The 22374-nt window shown below is 42.2% G+C and overlaps 2 protein-coding genes and 2 long non-coding RNA genes across 6 annotated transcripts; 2 read left to right on the top strand and 2 right to left on the bottom strand.

Moving 5' to 3' along the window:
• Positions 1 to 1211: 1211 nt before the first annotated feature.
• Positions 1212 to 14822, top strand: LOC308399398. The gene is made up of 3 exons (XR_013972156.1): positions 1212 to 1316; positions 10911 to 11016; positions 14705 to 14822. It is a non-coding gene; the product is annotated as an uncharacterized lncRNA (long non-coding RNA).
• LOC308398661 (uncharacterized protein) lies at positions 3366 to 5862 on the bottom strand. Of its 3 annotated transcripts, XM_080885404.1 has the most exons (3): positions 4546 to 5862; positions 4193 to 4255; positions 3366 to 4062 (listed from the first exon to the last, which is right to left on the bottom strand). In XM_080885404.1, exon 1 carries the CDS (start codon positions 5747 to 5749, stop codon positions 4835 to 4837), a length of 915 nt encoding a protein of 304 aa, XP_080741530.1. In that variant the 5' UTR covers positions 5750 to 5862; the 3' UTR covers positions 3366 to 4062; positions 4193 to 4255; positions 4546 to 4834. The 3 variants fall into 3 exon arrangements, with proteins under 3 accessions (XP_080741530.1, XP_080741529.1, XP_080741528.1); XM_080885403.1 differs by having other exon boundaries at positions 4193 to 5862; XM_080885402.1 differs by having other exon boundaries at positions 3366 to 4255.
• Positions 14823 to 18099: 3277 nt separating the features above from the next.
• On the top strand, positions 18100 to 19492 carry LOC308399383. Its single transcript, XR_013972151.1, has 2 exons — positions 18100 to 18392; positions 19228 to 19492. It is a non-coding gene; the product is annotated as an uncharacterized lncRNA (long non-coding RNA).
• Positions 19493 to 19678: 186 nt separating this feature from the next.
• On the bottom strand, positions 19679 to 21365 carry LOC308398830 (uncharacterized protein). Its single transcript, XM_080885660.1, has 2 exons — positions 20987 to 21365; positions 19679 to 20102 (listed from the first exon to the last, which is right to left on the bottom strand). Exons 1-2 carry the CDS (start codon positions 21244 to 21246, stop codon positions 19832 to 19834), a joined length of 531 nt encoding a protein of 176 aa, XP_080741786.1. The 5' UTR covers positions 21247 to 21365; the 3' UTR covers positions 19679 to 19831.
• Between the last annotated feature and the right edge of the window lie 1009 nt (positions 21366 to 22374).

Genomic DNA, 22374 nt, shown 5'->3' with positions numbered 1-22374 from the left:
CAAAACGTCGGCTGCATCCTCCGGAGGCCGCATTTGAAGGCCGATGACGTCACAGCCAGGCGACGAAGGCTGTCCCGATTCCTCGACTCCTTCAAATGCGTCCTTCATTCCCCCGAGTTTGAAGGATGGGTCGGGTGTGTCCTTCGTGGCCCACCATATCCCAGAATTCATAGCGCGGCCCAGCCAAATTTCAGCTGCCAACAATGGCGGCCGCTACTAAGTTTTAAAATTTAACGAGGGAGTACTACTTACTTACAATGAATTCCTTACACTATATAATTTTCCCGTCAGTGTTGGGGAATTCTCAATGGTGCTTGGTGCCATACCCTCAGGGACTTTAATGTTATATAAAAACACTGACAGCTCAATATCTGCCTCAGTCACTCTCCCTGATCCAGCTGAGTCAGCAGTGGGAAAAATCTGCTTTTCACAGGAACTTGGTAACAGCAATAAGAGAATACGTAGTTTATTCCAAGAAGATATCATGTCTCTCCCATATATAGAATATCTTACTGGAACCGACATGTTCCAGATATCACCTGGAAGACAGTCTGGATGATCCCATAAATATCTAATTGTGAACAAGGTGAAGGAAATCTCATATAAAATTCTTCATAAATGTGACCCAGCCAGTCACTATATGGTAACATTTAAAAGAGACATAAATACTAATTGAACTTTCTGTGGGGATCATCCAGAAACTGTGGCACATCTCTTTTGGTTCCTCTACACAGAGATTCTGGAAGAATTTAGCAGTTTTGTTATTGTCCATATTTTAAGGGAGTTTTCTTTACGATGGAAAATGTTTTATTCTGTTTCTTTAAGTTCCCCAGGAAGAATGATAAATGTTTTTTTTATAAAATATTTGTTAATACTTTTAGCTATTTTATATCCATAAATGTAAGTTTATTAATAAAACACCATATTTCTGCCTTTTTATAAGGATATGAATTGTACATACAATCAATTTCAGACTCAACCAACAAAAAGCCTCTCAGAACAATATTTATATGTTGATTTTTTTCGCCTACTCATATCATCATTTTTTTACTCCTGGTTCTGTATGTTCATGTTCTGTTCTTTTGTAAACTTCATCTGTTTGTATGTTGTATACTCATTGTGTTTCAATAAAGTTCGATTTAAAAAAAGGTACGTTCTAAACGAAGCTTCAGACGTCACTGATCACGTGACTCTGGCCAAACGAATCAAGCCTCGACACGGTGCTTCTGAAGCAGCGCGTTGATCTTTCTGACACACGCACCGGAGCGTCAGCTTCAAGCGGACCATCACTACGTCTCACATCTAAAGGTGTCAAGGTAACTTTGAACTGAGTTCAGTCAATCTGGAGTTTTTCCAAGTTTTCTGTTGCTCTCTGTGAGAGAAGAGCGTTAAAGGCGGGGCTCTCCAGAGTCCAGCAAAACAGGAAACCACAGCTGGGTGTGTGTAAGTGTGCAAACCAATAGAATGCATCGTGGTGGGGGGGGGCATCACGGGCAAGAAAAAAATAAAATAATCGGTCGTACCCATGCTTCCCCGACGTCATGCCAGCGCATATTGGGAAATTCGTAGGCACCGATCGGTTTTCTATCAGCCATTTGCTGGGAGTAAGGGCGCCCTCCGTTTGCGAGGTGTGCCTGCTGCTGGCGGCACAGGGAGGAGAGGGCGGGGCGGCGGGGAGTCTCTGGCTGGCTGGAGCGGCATCTAATAACCAACTCGCAAAACAAAATAAAAACAACAAACAGATATTATGATACAGACTTATAATCTGCACCGATGTTTTTTCTAAATTCTATAAAGTGAGCGCGAGAGCCCTCGGTGCGCCTGCGCGCTGCTGAAGTCAAAGTAAACTTTATTGTCATCTCCGCTACAGACAGTCCAGCATATAGAGAGACGAGACGACGAGGCTGCAGTTACAGCGGTGCAAGTAAACAAACAATAAATATAAGAAGAGTAAGAAAATAAATCTACACTTTAGGACTCGGGGTAAAGGATCAATAACAATTTAAATTTATAATTTACAGTTTGATGATTTAAAGTCTCACACAACCCGTCAAAAGGGGCGGGGCCGGCTGCTTCCAAGTAGAGCACATTTCATTTATAATGATGTAAATCCAAGCCCATCATGGATTCACGATCTGAATCCTGGGTTGTGTGAAATCCCAGAAATCAACCTTAGACAAAGTGAATCTGTGAACTAAGGTGTAGGTCTGTTAGGCAGGGCTGTGCAGAGAGGTTTAAAGGGGCGGGTGCTCAAAGTTAAAAAGGGGCACATTGAACCAGGCTGAATAACAACAACACACTTTCATCAAGAATCTAATATGGGCAACAAGGCAAAGCAAACGTAGCCGATGCTTTACCTGATGGGTACAATGTTGCTGTTGAGGGGTTGCTGTGGATAGTGCTGGAGGGCAGGCAGGGCTGGACTGGGACAAAAAATCGGCCCGGGCATTTTGACTGGAGACCGGCCCACCAAAAATGTGACGTCATTCATGGATAAAACCGCAAAGGATTCTGGGAACTTTTGGCAAGCGGTACTAGCGCATGCAGGCTTTCAATTGAACTCAGTTACACAGCGATAAAAAGAAACACAAAAAATGGCAAGAAGCTGCTGTATTATTAACTGCAATAGCCGGTGTTGTGCCAAAAAGTGATTGTCTGCCAAAAACTGATTTCCGGTATTTGCAAAGAAACTGATTGCTCGTATTTAAATTGCTATAAGTAACTTGTTGGGCTATAATATGTGAAACATATGTCAAATGCATCCCTCATGGATGACATAAAGTCATACTGAGCTACAAACAACATTAGTGTAACAAGGTAGAAGCCGCAATCAGTCTGTGGCAGTGACTTTTATATAACCTTTATTTATGCCGTAAAAAAAATCTAATTAACATTAAAAATGTATTTTTTAAGAAGTAGTTGGACAGCAGAAATGGCTCAAATATTACAATTATTTTTCCACTACTAAGTAATTACCGTTGAGCTCAAAGGTTATATTCATACACGGTTAACGAATGTGTATTTATGACGACGATTTGTGAGACGAACAAAGGTAAACGTACCTTTGTTCGTACGATGGTCTTTCGGTGCATTTCAAGGTCCTGTACCCATCCGTCGGTAAACTGTACCTGGGCTTGTTGCAGTGAGCTGAAGTTACTAAACTTCATGAGTGTATGCACTCACTCCAAGAACCGTATAATTATAAATCTGAGCGTGGTGAAAGTTGGGCAGCACGCTAACGTCTTTTGTCCCTCTGTGTGCTCGTAAGGGTCTGACCCTTTCACTCCTTTGATTTTTCCTCGTATCTTTTTTTTGTCTTTTCGTCGAGTCTGTCTTTGTACGGACCGGCATTGTTCTCCGTCGTTTTGTACATACCTTTTTTGTGCGGCAAAGAAAAATCAAGAAGGTATTGGAACCGGAGAATGAACGTTTTGCGGTGCTGCAATTGCAAATGCTTGTATTTGATGCGGTACTTGGATTGTTTTGCCAGGAGTTCCCGGCATGCAATGCGCAAAGTCACGTGGTCTGTCAATCGCTATAGGAAAAACCATAAAGCCTTTGCATGAAAACAACTGCTTTGATGTACACTGCCTTGTTGGTATATATGTATCAATCTAATAAAGTTAAACCTACACCATTCTCCCTATTCGGGATTTTAAACAGTACATAGCGGAAACAAAAAGACTGCTTGGTAGAGTTAACCTCCTGAACTATCTACAACACATGGTAGAAACCTGAAATTAAGACCAAGAACACTAGAGGTGAGACATGATCATTAATTAATATTAAAATTAATAAATGACAGATTTAGGGATATTTTCATAAAGTATTTATTTACCAAAACAATAGAAAACAGCATGGTAGCACAATATATTTTGTTAACACAGCAACCTTTAAATATGAAAGGAGACAGAGAAAGAAAGGTGAGAAAGAAGAATAAGAATAACACTTAATTGAGTTTTTGATGGCATTTTACACACAGTACTAATACAGTATCTAGAAAATATGGGAAAATACTGGCATCATATACAGTACTTACTTCTGAAGAAATTATATGGGACCCTGAAAAACAGGACACAAGTGAAAGGACAAAGAACTGTGAATGGCAATTGATGGACTTGCTCAGATGATCACAGTACTGGCATCTTTATTCCAGAAAGGAATTAGAGAAATCATATACACTAGTACTTACGTTGATGAACTTAAAAAGTTGAATGGTCTCGAACCTCTTAAACAAACAATGTATGATCAGACCCTGACAAACAGGACAGAAAGGAATAAAGATTAGATGAATATTAAAATCTATAAAGGACAGATTATGATTGAATTGTATCACCAAAGACTATTCACTCATCAATAAAAGGTCACCTACAACACTTCCACAGCAGCAACACTGAACATATCTTAAGACATGGAAACCTTTATGAAGTGAAAGGACAGTGAAGGTTGAGAAAGAATTGTACTTAATAGATTTTTTCAGACGATGACAGTACTGGTATGCTTACTCTAGAAAAATGGTTGAATCATATTCCATATAGTACTTACTTAAAATGAACACACTTCAGTCCTCCTAAAATGACTGACAGCATCTGAAATGAAACAATGACAGATTAAGACTGTAAGAATATATGTTTATAAATGCCTAATACTCCAATCTCATATTTATTCTATCTATTAAGATGGACAAATTCTAAGCATTTACCAATCACTTGACTTGTTTGAAGTGAAGGTAGATACTAAACGTATTCATTTAGGCAATAACAATAAAGCTGAATCTAATATTAACAATAGATAATTAGGAATGTTTTGCTCATTTTTATTTCACCTCACCAGGTTACAAAAGGAGCTTTCTCAGCAGGTCACTCTTCTCAGCTACCCTGTCAATGACCATGTCAGAGTCCAATGACATGAGAATGTCCTTTTCAGTGGCCATCAGCATAAACATCTCCAGCTTGTTTGCAGACAGGCTGCTTCGGAGTCTGCTTTTAATGAACTTGAGTGTAGAGAACGTTCTTTCACAGGCAACCTGAGTGAGGGAGAGGGTCAGCAGGTACTTGTATGCCAGCCCAAGGAGACGATAGGCATCAGACAGCATGTTGAACCGCCTGAGTATTTGATAGCAGCACAGTGGGCAATTTTTGCAAGAACCACAGCTTTCGGTCACAATTTCACTTTCTTCGTCCCATTCTTCAGATCTGTCCTTTGCTGTTCTGGTCGTGTACTCATCTACATGTGATGTCTTAAGCCTTTCCCACTGTTCAGCAAAACGTTTCAGTTCTGACTGAAGGTTATTAACTGTAGCCCTGCTGTCAAATTTAAGTAGACAGGCGCTGAGGTTCTGAAATGCATTACTTGGAAGAGAAACTGTTCTGACCTGGCTAAACTTCCTGGGGTCCAACCATGCCAAATCGGCAAGAAGAGGGCCATGTATGACAAATCGTCTGTGGATTGCTTCAATAACTGTGTCCAGGATGATGTTGTGCACTTTCACCTCATATGATTTCTCAGCATTGATTTGCAACTCATCTTCAGGCATCTCTCCGGCCATGCCTTTTCTCTTTTTGGCTCTCTTTTTAGGTAGTTCAGCCTCCACTTCCATGTCTGTGTTGTTCTCCCTCTCCTCTAGTTTTTGATTTGTCTGTTTCACAAATGTGTCTGCAGCTGTCTTCACAGTTGGAAAGTCCCTGGCAATACTTTTGAGGCCATCTTGTGTGGCAGTCACCATATGATGGGCAGAGAGAATGTCCATCCCCTTTGACTGGAGGTACTTTGACAGAGGAGTTGTTGCTCAAACACTCTAAGAAATATCTGTGCTGTTAACACAGTTTCATGCTTCAAGAGACACTCTTTAAAGCCTCGTGCTTTGGCACGAACAGCTGGCTTTTCTTTTCCCCTCTTTTCAATGGCTTCCAGCGTCAGCACTACATCAACGAAGAGGCCATCATCTGGTTTTCCAAAATGTCCAAAGATTTTCTGGAGGGCATCATGCTTGGCCCACCACCGTGTCTCACCTATTGGACTGAGGCGTCTGTGTCTTGTGTTTTCGGTTTGTTTCTCCCACAGATGAACCCTGTGATAGGACTCCTTGATGAACACAGCTATGTCATTAAGTAAATTAAAGAGTGATCCACTTTCAATGACACTTTGTGTTGTGTCAGCAATCACAAGATTAAGTATGTGTGCATAGCACCACACATGAACATGAGTTGGAGACTGGGCAGTCATGAGTGCTGAAAAGCCTTTGTACTGGCCCTGCATATTTGAAGCACCATCTGTTGCATTCCCAGTGCACATGGCCTTGTCTAGATTCAGATGCTCTAAAACTCCGGAAAGCAAGTTTACAAAGTACTGCCCCGTGGATGCTTCGCACCTCACTATGGAGACAAGCCTCTCCTGCACAGACTCAGTAACATACCTGATGATTACTGAACACTGATCATAACCTGTGATGTCTTGGGTTGTGTCTAGCTGAACAGAAAACATCCCAGCTTTCTGGACATCACTGGCGATGCTCTCTTGAAGGAGATGGCCAAGTGCATCAATCACTGAGTTGACAGTTGTTTTGGAGAGTAGGGTGATGAGAGATCCTCTACCTCTTGATCCACTGGTCTGATGCAACTTCTTGCTTTTTTCAATGCAGTCATTCAAATGTTCTCCAAGGCACATATCATACTTGCCTAATAACACAATCAGCTCCAGAAAGTTACCATGATCGATGGTGTTATCACCTAAAGTGTATGCAGCCTCATTCTCCACATGCCTATAGCTGAGTCCCCTCTTCCCAAGTACTTTGATCACATCCACTATACGCTCTAAAACTTGCCGTCTCTTTTTCACTTGTGCTCTGTGAGCTGACAACTGACTGCCAGCAAACAAGCTCCTGATGTTGCCTTTTGAGCACCTTAAGAAAAAAGCTTCAGCACAGGTCTGGTGTGTATTGCTCTTTTCATGCTCCTCTGTGCGCAGATGTATATGTCGCCAGTCACTCATGCCTGTTATAAATGTGCTGGTGTCAGTCAGCCTTGCAAATGCCAGACACACAAAGCAGAACAATAAATGGCGTTCTTTGCAATAAGTAAGCCACTTCCTGTTGGTGCCATCTTTACAGCTGAACACCCTCATCACAACTGCACTGCTACTGTTCTGCTGTGGGTGGTAATCTAAGAAGGCCTGTAATATGGCAGGTTCAGGGCGAGCAAAGTAATCGATGCCCTGGCTCTCACTCTCCTGCTCTTCCATCTCTCTCTCTTGCACTTCCATCTCTCTCTCTTGCTCTTCCATCTCTCTCTCTTGCTCCATCTCTCTCTCTCTCCTGCTCTTCCATCTCTCTCTCTTGCTCTTCCATCTCACTCTCTTGCACTTCCATCTCTCTCTCTTGCTCCATCTCTCTCTCTCTCCTGCTCTTCCATCTCTCTCTCTTGCTCTTCCATCTCTCTCTCTTGCTCCATCTCTCTCTCTCTCCTGCTCTTCCATCTCTCTCTCTTGCTCTTCCATCTCACTCTCTTGCACTTCCATCTCTCTCTCTTGCTCCATCTCTCTCTCTCTCTTGCACTTCCATCTCTCTCTCTTGCTCTTCCATCTCTCTCTCTTGCTCCATCTCTCTCTCTCTCCTGCTCTTCCATCTCTCTCTCTTGCTCTTCCATCTCACTCTCTTGCACTTCCATCTCTCTCTCTTGCTCTTCCATCTCTCTCTCTTGCTCCATCTCTCTCTCTCTCCTGCTCTTCCATCTCTCTCTCTTGCTCTTCCATCTCACTCTCTTGCTCTTCCATCTCTCTCTCTTGCACTTCCATCTCTCTCTCTTGCTCTTCCATCTCTCTCTCTTGCACTTCCATCTCTCTCTCTTGCTCTTCCATCTCTCTCTCTTGCACTTCCATCTCTCTCTCTTGCTCTTCCATCTCTCTCTCTTGCACTTCCATCTCTCTCTCTTGCTCTTCCATCTCTCTCTCTTGCACTTCCATCTCTCTCTCTTGCTCTTCCATCTCTCTCTCTTGCTCCATCTCTCTCTCTCTCCTGCTCTTCCATCTCTCTCTCTTGCTCTTCCATCTCACTCTCTTGCTCCATCTCTCTCTCTTGCTCTTCCATCTCTCTCTCTTGCACTTCCATCTCTCTCTCTTGCTCTTCCATCTCTCTCTCTTGCTCCATCTCTCTCTCTCTCCTGCTCTTCCATCTCTCTCTCCTGCTCTTCCATCTCTCTCTCTTGCTCTTCCATCTCACTCTCTTGCTCTTCCATCTCACTCTCTTGCTCCATCTCTCTCTCTTGCTCCATCTCTCTCTCTCTTGCTCTTCCATCTCTCTCTCTTGCACTTCCATCTCTCTCTCTTGCTCTTCCATCTCTCTCTCTTGCTCTTCCATCTCTCTCTCTTGCACTTCCATCTCTCTCTCTTGCTCTTCCATCTCTCTCTCTTGCTCTCCCATCTCTCTCTCCTGCTCTTCCATCTCTCTCTCTTGCTCCATCTCTCTCTCTTGCTCTTCCATCTCTCTCTCTTGCACTTCCATCTCTCTCTCTTGCTCTTCCATCTCTCTCTCTTGCACTTCCATCTCTCTCTCTTGCTCTTCCATCTCTCTCTCTTGCTCTTCCATCTCTCTCTCTTGCTCTCCCATCTCTCTCTCTTGCTCTTCCATCTCTCTCTCTTGCTCCATCTCTCTCTCTCTCCTGCTCTTCCATCTCTCTCTCTTGCTCTTCCATCTCACTCTCTTGCTCCATCTCTCTCTCTTGCTCTTCCATCTCTCTCTCTTGCACTTCCATCTCTCTCTCTTGCTCTTCCATCTCTCTCTCTTGCTCCATCTCTCTCTCTCTCCTGCTCTTCCATCTCTCTCTCTTGCACTTCCATCTCTCTCTCTTGCTCTTCCATCTCTCTCTCTTGCTCTTCCATCTCTCTCTCTTGCTCTTCCATCTCTCTCTCTTGCTCTTCCATCTCTCTCTCTTGCTCTTCCATCTCTCTCTCCTGCTCTTCTGTCTCCTCTGTCACAGACTTCTCCACTTTTGATGATAAATCAGCTGGTGCAACATGGATTGGCACAATTTGTTAAGATTTTGAGAAATTTGAGAAACTAACCTTAAGCATAAAATAAAATTTACTATCAGTAACTTCATAGCACCCGCCCAGCAGTATATAAACTCTGTCATGCTAGTTACGCTGTACGAGTTATTAACCTGTGCAGTTAATAAAAGGACAGGTAATGTTTGTCGCGCTGTTGCACACACAGCACGCTCGTTTGTTTCAGTTTGTCAGTAGCAACAAGACAGCTTACCAACGTGTACGTAATAAGCTAATACTCCTGTGTGCTACACACTACAGTGTGCGCTGTACACCTACTTACTGGTTGTGTGGCATCAGTCTGTGTCTCTGAGTTAACTTGTGTTTCTCCTACAGCTCCGGACCGCAACAAATGCGCGTGCTCTTTGTGAGCTCGTTCCCGGCTCGTAACCACCGCGTTCTGCTGTCAAGGGTGATCATTGGTTAAATGTGATCATGTGACTGATGCAAGCCAGATCCTTTTATTTAGCGAAACTGTGATTAATAGTTAAATATTATTGTTGAGGGGCACAGACAGGACTCCGCACGCACACACACATAAAATAATAATAATAATATTAAAAAAAAAAAGTTGCCTCAACAAAAGGGCACCTTGGGCACCCATCAGGAAAGGGGCGGGTGCTCAAGCCCCTCTAACCCCCCCCCCCCTGCACGTGCCTGCTGTTAGGTTAATTGTGCTGATCCTCAGGTTGGGGGATTTGTGTTTGTACTGGAGCGCAAAATTCAAACCAATGGAAGATGGACAACAAAAGTTCAAAGCCATCAGGTGCTCAGGTTAGAAAAAAGAGAAAAGATGCAGGTAAGCAGACGTGTGATTGGATAATGGCAGCTCATCCTGAACCAATCAGACTAAACTCCAAACAATACATTATGTTACAGATTTTAATATTAATTAGTCATTGTTACTTGTTGATTTGTCCTTTTCTCATTGTGTGACGAATTATGACGACTGTTTGGTAGCTGTTATTGTCTCTCTCTCTCTCTTCATGTGTTTTCTCTGGTGAAACAACAGTTTTGTGTTAATGTTAGGGCTGCACGATTTTGCATAAAATGAGAATCACGATTTTTTGGCTTAGAATTGAGATCATGATTCTCTCATAACAATAAATAAACATAAAACAACAAATGTCTCACGTTTTGTTGTTGCAGCAAAATGTTGTCCTGCTTGAAATTCCGTCTCCACCGTTGCTCGACGCTGCGTGTACAGAGCAGGTAGTGCAACAATAGAAAAATAGCTGCGGGACGGCACTGTGTAGCGTTTGTCTAGGGTGTTGATCGTTTTCCTAAATCCCTCGTTTTGCACAGTGTTGATGGAGCCATATCTTTGGTCAGGTGATAAGTGATAGCCTCCGTAATGTCTTTGTGCCTGCGGGAGTTCGACGTGTATAGGGAAGCGCTGTATAAGGTTCCCGTTATTGATGTTTGGGTGGTTGACCGGGACGGATTTTCTCCTGTCACTTTCTCGTCATCCCTGACGTGCTCTCCGTTGTTTTTTCCCTGCTAATTTTAGCATCACACGGCACAGCTTCTGTATCACGTGGTATAAGGCTCCGCCCTTGTCATTTGTTGAGCAGGAAGAGTGAGCGCTTGTTTTCATGCAGATTACGTCCCGGATCAAAATGCGGTACATTTGATCTCTGTTGTTTTTGCCTGATGATTGGTTTGAGTCTTGACAATCCACATTGCTGGCGTTGCATCTTTCAATGCCAGCAATGGCAGGTATCAGTGCTCAAAGCTTTTGTGTTTGTTTCCAACAAGTTGCCCACCTCGGGAAACAAAAATGTGTTCTTTTACTTGTCAGATGAACATATGAGACACTTTGACTCTTCAGTGCAGTGTGGAGCCTAACAAAGATCTGTTTTGTGTCCCAGCTGATCAGCAGGAGGAGGAGAGTCTGACGGAGCAGCAGAGGAACATTTTCAGCTACTTGGACTCAGCTCAGCCACTACAGAGGAAACAATGAGCTCAACACAGAAGGTGACCGACAGAGCAGGACCATATGACCAAAGATATTTATCACCATATACATTTGAACATTTGCCATAACGATGTAGCTGACGATAGAATTGACACGAGACAAAATACTTTACAGCTGCACAACTTTATTAAAAAGCCATCAATGTATTTTCACTGAAACAAGCAGCTGTTGTTTATGTGCATTAAAGTTATATAAAAATGTAACAGTGCAAATGCAAATTCCTCGCTGACAGTTTAACCAAAAGGCGTTTCCAGTGGAAACTGGCCGACACATCCTGAGCATAACCATGTATAATATCCACTAAACTTCAGAAGAGGTTATACAGTCGTGGCCAAAAGGTTTGAGAATTGCATAAATATTGGAACCTGGAGAAGTTGCTGCTTAAGTTTTTATAATAGCATTTTGCCTGCACTCCAGAATGTTATGAGGAGTGATCAGATGAACTGCATCGTCCTTCTTTGCCATGAAAACGAACTTAATCCCCAAAAAGCCTTACCACTGCATTTCATTGCTGTCATCAAAGGACCTGCTGAGACCATTTCAGTGATCGTCTTCTTAACTCAGGTGAGAATGTTGGCGAGCACGAGGCTGGAGATCATCATGGCTGTATCCCGATTCAGGTTCTGCAGCTTTAAAGTCCTCAAGGGCCGCGTACTCAAAGACCGCTAAGGCCGAAGTGCGAGGCTCGTAGGCTCGTGAAATGGGACGTCTAGCCTCCGTCGCGCTGCCCAGGTTGCCTAGCAACCATGATACTAACAGCTGGAAACGTTTCATACAGCTTTGTTTGACAGAAATGAAGGAGAACATATTTAGTTCATTTGTTTCTACATGAGCTCTGTGTGATTTGATGAGTATCTGAGGCTGAGACCACAGGACTGTGAAACATGATTGTTGGGCTTCATTTCTGTGCTGAACAGTCGTTTAAGATTAGCTGTAAATAACAATTAGCTGATGTTGTTCATGAGACTAAAGTCATCTCACTGTGGTAATGTAAATATAATATAGCCAATATTATAGTTATTATATTAATCACTTCACTCACAGACAAGTATCTGTGACAGTGTGTATACAGATGTATCATATATAAGAGACAAATATTGTTCATTTAATATGTTGGTACTAAATGTGGCTCAATGCTTACATATATGTGTAAAAAGCAAATGTAGGAGCTGTGATAACTGTGTCTGATAGAATGAAGAGTAGACTGATATATGAAATATTCCTTTATTGGGTGAGAAAATCAGACCATGTCATAACTGCTTTAAGTCACACAGAATAGATATCAGAGCCTTAAACAGGCTGACTTCTGCTAAATGGGTCAAACTGGGCAGAAAGTCTACAAACACATAACATCCTTATAGAATATGATGTAACACTATAGATCAACTTAGCTCAGAATATATAAAGCATATAAACAGTTACAGCAATATGATGCAACAAACACAGCAGCTACTGATCCAAAATACTCAAAGCTTCATAGAACTGAAACCAACATTTATTTTAGCTCCATCCTGCTGCTGATACAGACTTTAGGTTTCTGAACATTAAACTTGTTGCTGCCTTTCATAGTGTGTAACTTGAAGGCCCTGAGTACTTTCTCCCACACTGGAAACACTGGGATGATCACATTATTTGAACATTACCTAATAAGACTGATTCAGCACAGACAGTTATGTTAAACTTTCCTAGCAGTCCTTCACAAACAGGGAACAGTCTGTCTATTCTCTCCATCTGTCAGCTGCTGCTGGCTCTTCCTCCTCCTCTTCCTCACACACTGCTGAGTTTGTCCTGGTGGATCATCAGGGCTGCAAAGCCTCACAGATGATGTGCAGCAGTGGCTCCCTCAGTCTGTCCTCACTCTGGACACTTGCAGTCGTCACACATGGAAATCAAATGTGTGATAAGCTGCAGGATTCAAACACAAGTGTAACTTATAAACACATGTTCATACTTTTATTCCACAATCAGAGAGAAAGAAACAGAGAGAGAGTGCAGGACAGACAGACAGGTGACAGTCTCAGGTGTACACACTGCTACACAACAGCACCAGAGAAGCAGGATTTAGTGTTTGTGTTATTACGAGTGTAAACAAGAAGAGTTCCAGATGGTGCAGTGGACACATGTGTGACTGCTGTGATTAAAGCATCTTTCTTTCAGCTTAACGAGTGAACCGTCAGCTCGTTCAAACACACGTTAAAGTGCGTTTGGCTCGACACCACCGAACAGAGGCAGCAATATAACACAGCTAACATTAACAGTGCAGTGAATCCTGCTTGTGCCGTGATGTTCAGGACTGCAAACCGAGCAGCATCACTGACTTTCAGCTTGTTGTGTTTGTGGATATATGACTGACTTTAATTATCCACAAAATCATCACATTCTCTGTCAGATTAAGGTCGACTATTGAACGGCGTATATTTTAAAGGCTTTAAAACCAAGTTAACGCTGAAAGTACAAACATCACTAATGTCACATAACTCTGCTGACAAGGCATAGCTATGGCTATGAAATGCTCTTTGTGTATCACTTCTTCATTATGAAAGATGTCATTAATGCACTAGTAATGTCTCATCTGGAGTATTGTTCAATCATTTGGTCAGCAGCTAATAAGACAGATCTTAACAGACTTCAGTTAGTCCAGAATAAGGCGTCCAGATTAGTGTGAAGATGTTCATACTATACTAATATTGATAAAATGCATAATAACCTTTCTTGGCTTCCTGTACAGGCTAAAATATTCTATGGCTTACTTGTAGTTCTAAAGAAAGCAATTCTGTTAAAAACACCACATTTATTCTGCTCAGCTGCAGTATCCAGATGAAATACATCATCATATTACACAGTTTTCAACAAGCTGCAATTTAGTAAATGCTCGAGTTAAAAGTAACGTTTTGTAAAACTGTTACATTTAGAGCAACTTTTAAGTGGAATAAGTTGCCTTAAAAAATTAGAGAATTATTCAAAACTTCAATGAACACTTAAAAGCCGATTTACAGAGCTTTTAGTTGTTGTAAATATTGTAAGACAGGATTTGTTTTTGAAATTTGTGTAATGTGCCTCAATGTTATTGATATTATTATTATTATTATTGATTGCTTATATTTGAACAATTGTGAAACCTCACTGTGGATGTAAGAGTGAAATTATGTGGATATCTTGAATCCACTTTATTGTGTAATATTTTATGTGAGTATTTGACGGAAGACGAGCAACATCTGTTGTGGAAGCTAACGGGGTTCCTTTAGAATAAACAAACATAGGATTTATTATCACTGAATAATTCTGTATAAATCTATACAAATTATAGAAATATGTAATAGGAAACAACAAAATAATCTAAATTATAAAATTGTGTGTGTGTGTGTGTGTGTGTGTGTGTGTGTGTGTGTGTGTGTTTGTGTGTGTGTGTGTGTGTGTGTGTGTGTGTGTGTGTGTGTGTGTGTGTGTGTGTGTGTGTGTGTGTGTGTGTGCATGATTTTAGTGTTTGAACAGTCATGAATTATCTTTAACAGCAGGTTGGATGTAATGTGTTAGAACTACCAGCAGGTGGGGATAAGAGACCTTTAAGGTGTTTGGTGCCACGCTCCACCTTCAGGTTTAAAACTAGTGTTAATGGAGTTTGAAGGTTGAGTTTGTTCCACGACTGCATTTCACTCACTGCCTCTGTTTGTATCTCTGTCACTGCAGGACCAACATGGAGCCAGAAGTCAGCGCTCTCAGGAGGCCGACAAACCTCACAGAAGAAAGGGAGAGAAAAAACACACCTGTGACGAGTGTGGGAAGGGTTTTACTGTGAGGGCTAAACTAAAACAGCAACAGGTCATCCACACTGGAGAGAGACCGTTCAGCTGTGACTTGTGTGGGAAATGTTCTACTGTGAGGGCTTCACTAAAACAGCATCAGGTCATCCACACTGGAGAGAAACCGTTCAGCTGTGACGAGTGTGGAAAGTCTTTTTCCTCGAAGGGTTCCCTAAAAAAACACCAACTCATCCACAGTGGAGTTAAAGCGTACAGCTGTGATCAGTGTGGCAGAGCTTTTACTCAAAGTAGCAGCTTACAGAGTCATCTAGTTACCCACTCTGGAATTAAGGCATACAGCTGTGACGAGTGTGGGAAGGGTTTTACTCTGAAGACTTCACTAAAACAGCATCAGGTCATCCACACTGGAGAGAGACCGTTCAGCTGTGACTTGTGTGGAAAGTCTTTTTCCTTGAAGGGTTCCCTAAAAAAACACCAACTCATCCACAGTGGAGTTAAAGCGTACAGCTGTGATCAGTGTGGCAGAGCTTTTACTCAAAGTAGCCACTTACAGAGTCATCTAGTTACCCACTCTGGAATTAAGGCATACAGCTGTGATGAGTGTGGGAAGGGTTTTACTGAGAAGGCTTCACTAAAACAGCATCAGGTCATCCACACTGGAGAGAGACCGTTCAGCTGTGACTTGTGTGGAAAGTCTTTTTCCTTGAAGGGTTCCCTACAAAAACACCAACTCGTCCACAGTGGAGTTAAAGCGTACAGCTGTGATCAGTGTGGCAGAGCTTTTACTCAAAGTAGCCACTTACAGAGTCATCTAGTTACCCACTCTGGAATTAAACCATACAGCTGTGATCAGTGTGGCAGAGCTTTTACTCAAAGTAGCAGCTTACAGAGTCATCTAGTTACCCACTCTGGAATTAAGGCATACAGCTGTGACAAGTGTGGGATGGAGTTTACTCTGAAGGCTTCACTAAAACAGCATCAGGTCATCCACACTGGAGAGAGACCGTTCAGCTGTGACTTGTGTGGAAAGTCTTTTTCCTTGAAGGGTTCCCTAAAAAAACACCAACTCATCCACAGTGGAGTTAAAGCATACAGCTGTGATCAGTGTGGCAGAGCTTTTACTCAAAGTAGCAACTTACAGAGTCATCTAGTTACCCACTCTGGAATTAAGGCATACAGTTGTGACATCTGTGGAAAAACTTTCAGCCGGAGAGGGTACCGAAATACACACCTACGCATTCACACCAGACATGATGTGTACTGCTGTGAACAGTGTGGCAAAGAGTTTACAACAGACGCACACTTGCAACAACACATGTTTACCCACACTGAGGAGAGACCTTATCAATGTGACCTGTGTGAGAAGACTTTTAAATCTCCACATCACCTGAGACGACACCAACAGATCCACACCAGAAAGAGACTCTACAAGTGCTGCTACTGTGAGGTATGTATTTATATTGTTATCTTGTCATTTTAGCCTGACTGTTTGGAACAACTCTGCTCATTAAACTGTGTTAGCATGTTAGCAATTCTACTGCATGGAAAAGCAGCTCTGAGTGATTATTCAGATTTTCCTTTCAGTTATGATTTTAGTATTACTGTAGTATTATGGTGGTAGTATTGTAGTTATTGCAGCCCAGTAAACTGAGTGTGTTAACTGAAACAGTCAAATGTAGTTGGACGTCTGCAGAGATGCTCTTTATTTCAGGCGACGTTCAGGATACAAATGTTGAAGGACTGACTTACACTGTCTTTGTGTCTTTGTTTAGAAGCAGAGCGACACAGATGGATCCAGTTCTCAACCCTGTCATCACTGTGGTGGTGGGAAAGACTTTCTTTGTGACCTCTGTGGAAAAACTTTCAGTCTGCAAAATACCCTAAAAGTACATCAACGTAGACACACTGGAGACAAACTGAAATACTGCAAAGAATGTGGGAGAAGCTTCACCACACCAAGTGATTTAAAACGACATGAACTGATTCACAGTGGGGTTAAAAAGCACCTCTGTGATCAGTGTGGGTCATCCTTCACCACTGCAAGGGACCTTAAATCACACAAACGAGTCCACACAGGAGAGAAACCACACAAGTGCAGACACTGTGAGAGAAGCTTCTCACAGTCAGGTCATCGTAACCTTCATGAACGTGCACACATGGAAGGAAACTACAGCTGTGACCAGTGTGACAAGAGCTTCAGGAATCTCAGTTCATACTCTGCACACAAACGATCCCACGTTACTAATAAACTGTTTCACTGTTACCAATGTGCCCAAACATTCACCTCATTGTCTGCTCTGTGCAAACATCAGCGCGATCACTCAGGGCTGAAATCACTCCCATCACTGGATCACAGTGAATCTGAAGACACAGAAAGATCCTCTGGTTTCTGTGTCAGACTCAAAAAGCTTGAGATCAGGCTCCACAGAGTTCAGATAGAATCATTTAAACTTGTGTTGAACTGAACTGGTTGCTGGGCTGAACTTCTACATAATACAGATCTACATGGGATCTTCTTTTCTGTTGTTTTACTGAGTCAGTTTTGTCCTTTTTTCTCTGTCCTGGTTTTGCTCGTCTGTAAATGATTGAAACTCAGTCAAATAGTTCATTGTTCTCCAGCAAAACGTTTTGGAAACTCATGTTTAACCTTTAAAACTCTGACATGTTTTAGCACACAAGGCTTCATCGGGGAGTTCACTCATGATTGGACCATGAGAACAAAGGTTTTTAGTTCTTTCAAAGAGAGTCTTGGAGATGTTTGATGTTTCTGTTTTTCTGAAACCAGCTGAAAGAAAAACTATTTTTCTTGCTTTATGTAGTGTGGAAGTTTTTAATGTTTCTTCATCTGTGATGTTCTTGAATGTGTTCACGTGAAGATGGTACAAATAAACTGTCCTTTCAGCTTTAGCTCCTAATTTATTCATTATTTATGGATGTAGCACAGCAGCCGTCTCTTGATTAACACATGGAGGGCTCGGGATCTGATGGTGTCGTCTCCCTAATTTGCCCACTCAGTAAATCTCACTCATGGCCAAGAAATTGAAATAAACCTTGTTTCCCTGCTGGATAGTGATCCACTGTAACTCTGCTCCTCCTTCCTGTTTAGGATTTCTGTGGCTGAAGTAAAATTCCCTCCATCCATCACTTATCCCAGCTAACCCAAAGTGAAATAAAGTTTTGCTCATCTTAAAAAAGCATTACAATAATGGGCATTACCAATGCAAACTGAATGATACAGAAGATGAAAGAAGAGACTTTGACGCGTCAGTGTAGCGCGTCTGGCGCGTTTGACTCGCGAATAAAACCACGCACGTGAGTTTTTGTGTTGCATTTTGTGCATACGCGCGTTTCGCGTCTACCGCTCGAGTTGGAAAAATCTGAACTCCAGCGTCAAATCGCGCCGCGACAACCAATCAGGAGCCTGGTGACGTGGCTGTTACCTAGGTCAAAGGGGCAGATCCAGCCAAAGCCTTTCATACTTCAATGGAGGGGAAGGCTAATCAATGCGGTAGCAAACAACTCGGAGCTGTACAACACCAGCTGCTTTCAGTACCGAGACAGGAATAAAAAGGACCGAGCTTGGAGGAAGATATGTGAAGAGATCGGGCAACCTGGTAAGTTCATTCATTTCTCTTTTGAAAGTTTTCACTGACCCGGGGAAGCCGCACAAAAGCTAGCAAGCCACCGCTATTTTCCCACTGACGTACAAATACCGTTCTGCTTTTATGCATGTTGTCATTTAGGAATATATTTTATTGTCTATTAATAAACAGCACACAGTGGTCCCGCTGTTCATCCGTCACTGCTTTGCTTTTTCGCTGATTTTTTATTGCATAGTACAGCATTGCATTCTGCAGCCTGATTGACAAATCTCCTGCGCTTGCCAAATTTATCACGTTTGGTTTTGATAACCATCGCGTCCAATAGAAAAAACAGCACAAAAACACCCATAACTATGAGCCACATTCGGAAATAGACACCTGCACCGTGAGGGAAAAAGGCGCACGAAAGTGGCGGGCAGATGAAGACAAACCGCGGCATATTAATACTTTTACGTTTTGCAATCTACAAAGGTTTGCACTTTGAGAATCAATTGTGAGAACTGTGACCAGGGGCTAGTTATTCTGAGAACCCCTGCAATAAATGAGGGACCACTGTCTACTCTACGATTATTATATCCAACCTGTTAACATTTAATACTGTATTGATAGAACCAACTGATTCTGCAGCAGAGCATCCCCAGTCCCTGAGCTCCTGCTGCTGCACCCACAGATATGTACAGCAAGCACTGATACCTTTTTAGTCGGTGGGATTCCCTTGTGATCACCTTTACTAAATATCTACAACCAATCTGATTATATCCTGTTATTGTTTGTTTTTTTTTTCAATGTTGAAATTAAAATCTAGTAGCAGCCTTCTCATTTCTTTGTGTTTTGTGCTGTTTTACAGGCCCACAGAGGAGGACGGCTCCGAGGCAGATGAGGGACGGGTCCCAGGACGGTCCATCGGCGGTGGAGCTGGCCACCCTGGTGTCCCTGAAGAGTCCACACCAGTCTCCAATGGAGCATTTCCTCCTCAGCCTTGTTCCTGCTCTGGAGAGCAGCTGGTCCTTTTTATTCCTGTCTCTCTGTAAATTCTTATATTTTATATATTTATGTTTAATGTTTTTCTGTTTGAGACTTTTAATATTATTTCAAATAAATGTTTATAATGACTAATGTCTCAGTTCTACTACACAGCAAATGTTGGCACACAACTTGACACATGTAGAATTTATTTCATATTATACTAATGACAAAATATACTGATACAGTGGGATGCAGAAGTTCGGGCAACCTTGTTAATAGACATTATTTTCCTGTATAAATCGTTGGTTGTTACAGTAAAAAATGTCAGTTAAATATCATACAGGAGACACACACAGTGATATTTGAGAAGTGAAAAGAAGTTTACTGGATTTACAGAAAGTGTGCAATAATTGTTTAAACAAAATCAAGCAGGTGCATCAATTTGGGCACCACAAAAAAGAAATGAAATAAATATTTAGTGCATATCAATGTGTGTGTCTCCTATATGATATATGGGGTGCCTTTGTCTGGATGTGCTTCCCATCCAGAGCTGCACAGCACAGAGGAAAGTTCCAGCGCTCCTGGAATCCCTCTGTGATGGACCGCCAGTCTCCAGGTGAAGGCACAGCCATGAAGTCGTCCACTAGACAGTCCCAGATGGACGTCGCTGCCTGGGGGGTGATCTGGCTCACCGTGGACACACCGACTCTGAAACTGAACGCGATGGTCCTGAAGGAGTCCCCGGTGACAAGGAACCTGGACAAAATTGTTCAAAATCAGTATTATGTGTACTGCAGTTACAAAATACATTATTCAAATTCCAAAATACTTTTGTGATGTCAGATATAAATCACAAAACTTAAATCTTACATAAAACATTTTGTAATTATAAGGATAATTACAAAATGTATATTAGATAATATCTAAAACAGTTGTGTTTTGTTTTAACTTTAACATATCATAATTTGATTGGTAGCAACTTTCACAACTACAGTGAGCCAATCACTCATAATTCCTAAACATGTCAATCAGGTAGGAATGAAGTAAGACATTAATAGAAATAAAGAGTTGTATGTTGACATGTAGCCCTTTCCTTGCTTAAATCATTAATATTTTTGAAAAATTAATCTGTGATAAGACAGCTTATCAAGATAGAACCATGTAACTAGAGATGAACCAAACTGTTCAGTTTTATCTAACTCTGTTTTAATAAAGGCTGTGACCCCTGTATAGAGTCTGACAGCTGCAGGGATTATATACAAATATTCAACTATCCCAGAATCAAACCAGGTCTAAATAAAAAGGAGTGAGTATCACTACAAGGTTAACTCAGTGGTCCTAATGCTACAGTTTGATATCAGCAAACACCGAGCGCATACATTGATGTGACACCACAGCCATGCTATCATGCAAACACTGATAACAGCATAAATCGAATTAAATCGGGACTTGATGAGACCTTCTGAGTATCACTAGAAATATTATAAAGAGTCGTCTCTGTACCACAGTTTGCTTTCAGTAAACACCGACAGCATTCACTGTTAGCATAGCACATCCATGTTAGCAGTGTATAACTGGATGGATTAGCATATTAGCACAGATATCAATAAAGGACTACCGTATTAAATAGTTTTACTAACCTCAGGCAGACGGACAGGCACTCTGCAGGTGGGATTGAGCGTCTGTAGTTGGTGTCTAGGCGGGCGATGCTGGGACCGACGAGGGAAAGCAGGTCCTCAAACTGGCCGACGGTGATAGCGCTGGAATCGGCCGTCATCCAGGCGCAGCTCCTGGAGCAAGTGGTGAAACTCACCAAACTGCTCATGCCTCTGGAGGACCTGATGGACCCAGGTACGGCGAGGACGTCTTTTACGCTGCTGCTCTGCTCTCCACAGTACATAGAGAAGGGAGACTCTCTCTTCAAGCGCTAGCTCGATAGCTGCCATCTTGCAAAGATACCGGTCTGGCACAACTCCCTCCCACATTCCTCCCACATTTCCGGTTCACGCGCGATGGATTTTTCTTGGACACGCGTTGAGACGCGAATGTACACGCGTCAAATTAGGGGCGTTTGGGGCGTTTTATTCGCGTCCATCGCGTTCGGTGTGAACACACCGTTAGTTGTTCTGCTGCCTAAATACCACAGGGTCTGATTATGAAGTTATTGAGCTGCACATACTTTATGACCTGCTTAAGTTCGAGGTCACAGCGTCTGTAGAGCAGCTGGAACATAATGAAGTCTACAAGGTTAAAGTTTTCTCTTCAGTTATTGTTCTTTCTGCTGCTTGGTTTGATGGATCTGAGAGCTTTTGTTTTTATTATTGTTATTATAATTATCATTAATATTTTACTCTCTAGAAGCTTTAAAATAGTGTTTGTGTTTGAAAAAATTGATTTAAGAATTGAACAGAAACATCTGTCCTTCTGAAAATCGCCCAAAGGCACGGAGACAAAGTCAAAGGATGCAACCTGTAACTTTCTCTTCCTTCATGTCAGGACCATCATCCATGATTTACCGTATTTTCACGACCATAAGACGCACTGTACTAAAAGGCGCAGTCTCAGTTATGTGTGCCATTACTGTATTTAACACACACATAAGGCGCACTGGATCATAGGGCGCATACAAGTACCGTATGCGTATTTAAAAATAAAGCAGGAGCATAACAAAGTTTGGTACTCACATTTTTATCATCAATCAAACCCATCAAAGTCCTCATCCTCTGTGTCTGAATTGAACAGCTGCGCTAAATCTCCATCACACATGCCAGGTTCACTTTCTTCACTGTCAGAGTCACTTTCCGTGCCGTGCGGCTCCTCGGAAATGATGCCGGCTTTTGCGAAAGCTCGAACAACAGTGCCAGCAGCCATGTTAGCCCAAGCATCTACAATCCATTGGCAAATTGTGGCGTAACTCACCCGGCGCTGCCTTCCACTCTTGGTGAAACTGTGGTCTCCATTGGTCATCCATCGCTCCCAGGCCGCTCGCAGCCTTACTTTGAACGGGCGGTTCACACCGATGTCCAGC

This window comes from Rhamphochromis sp. 'chilingali' (assembly GCF_963969265.1).
Source record: "Rhamphochromis sp. 'chilingali' genome assembly, chromosome: 1".
Lineage (NCBI taxonomy): Eukaryota > Metazoa > Chordata > Actinopteri > Cichliformes > Cichlidae > Rhamphochromis > Rhamphochromis sp. 'chilingali'.
The sequence above is the reverse complement of the archived record's forward strand: the minus strand, read 5'-3'. Positions and strand labels throughout refer to the sequence as shown.

What these genes read in the sequence shown, in the direction of transcription:
- LOC308398830 (XM_080885660.1), bottom strand. Translation starts at nt 21,246, where the DNA reads ATGTACTGTGGAGAGCAGAGCAGCAGCGTAAAAGACGTCCTCGCCGTA. An exon ending in TGCCTGTCCGTCTGCCTGAG is followed by an intron (nt 20,103 to 20,986) that starts GTTAGTAAAACT and finishes AATTTTGTCCAG; the next exon opens with GTTCCTTGTCACCGGGGACT.
- LOC308398661 (XM_080885403.1), bottom strand. Translation starts at nt 5,749, where the DNA reads ATGGACATTCTCTCTGCCCATCATATGGTGACTGCCACACAAGATGGC.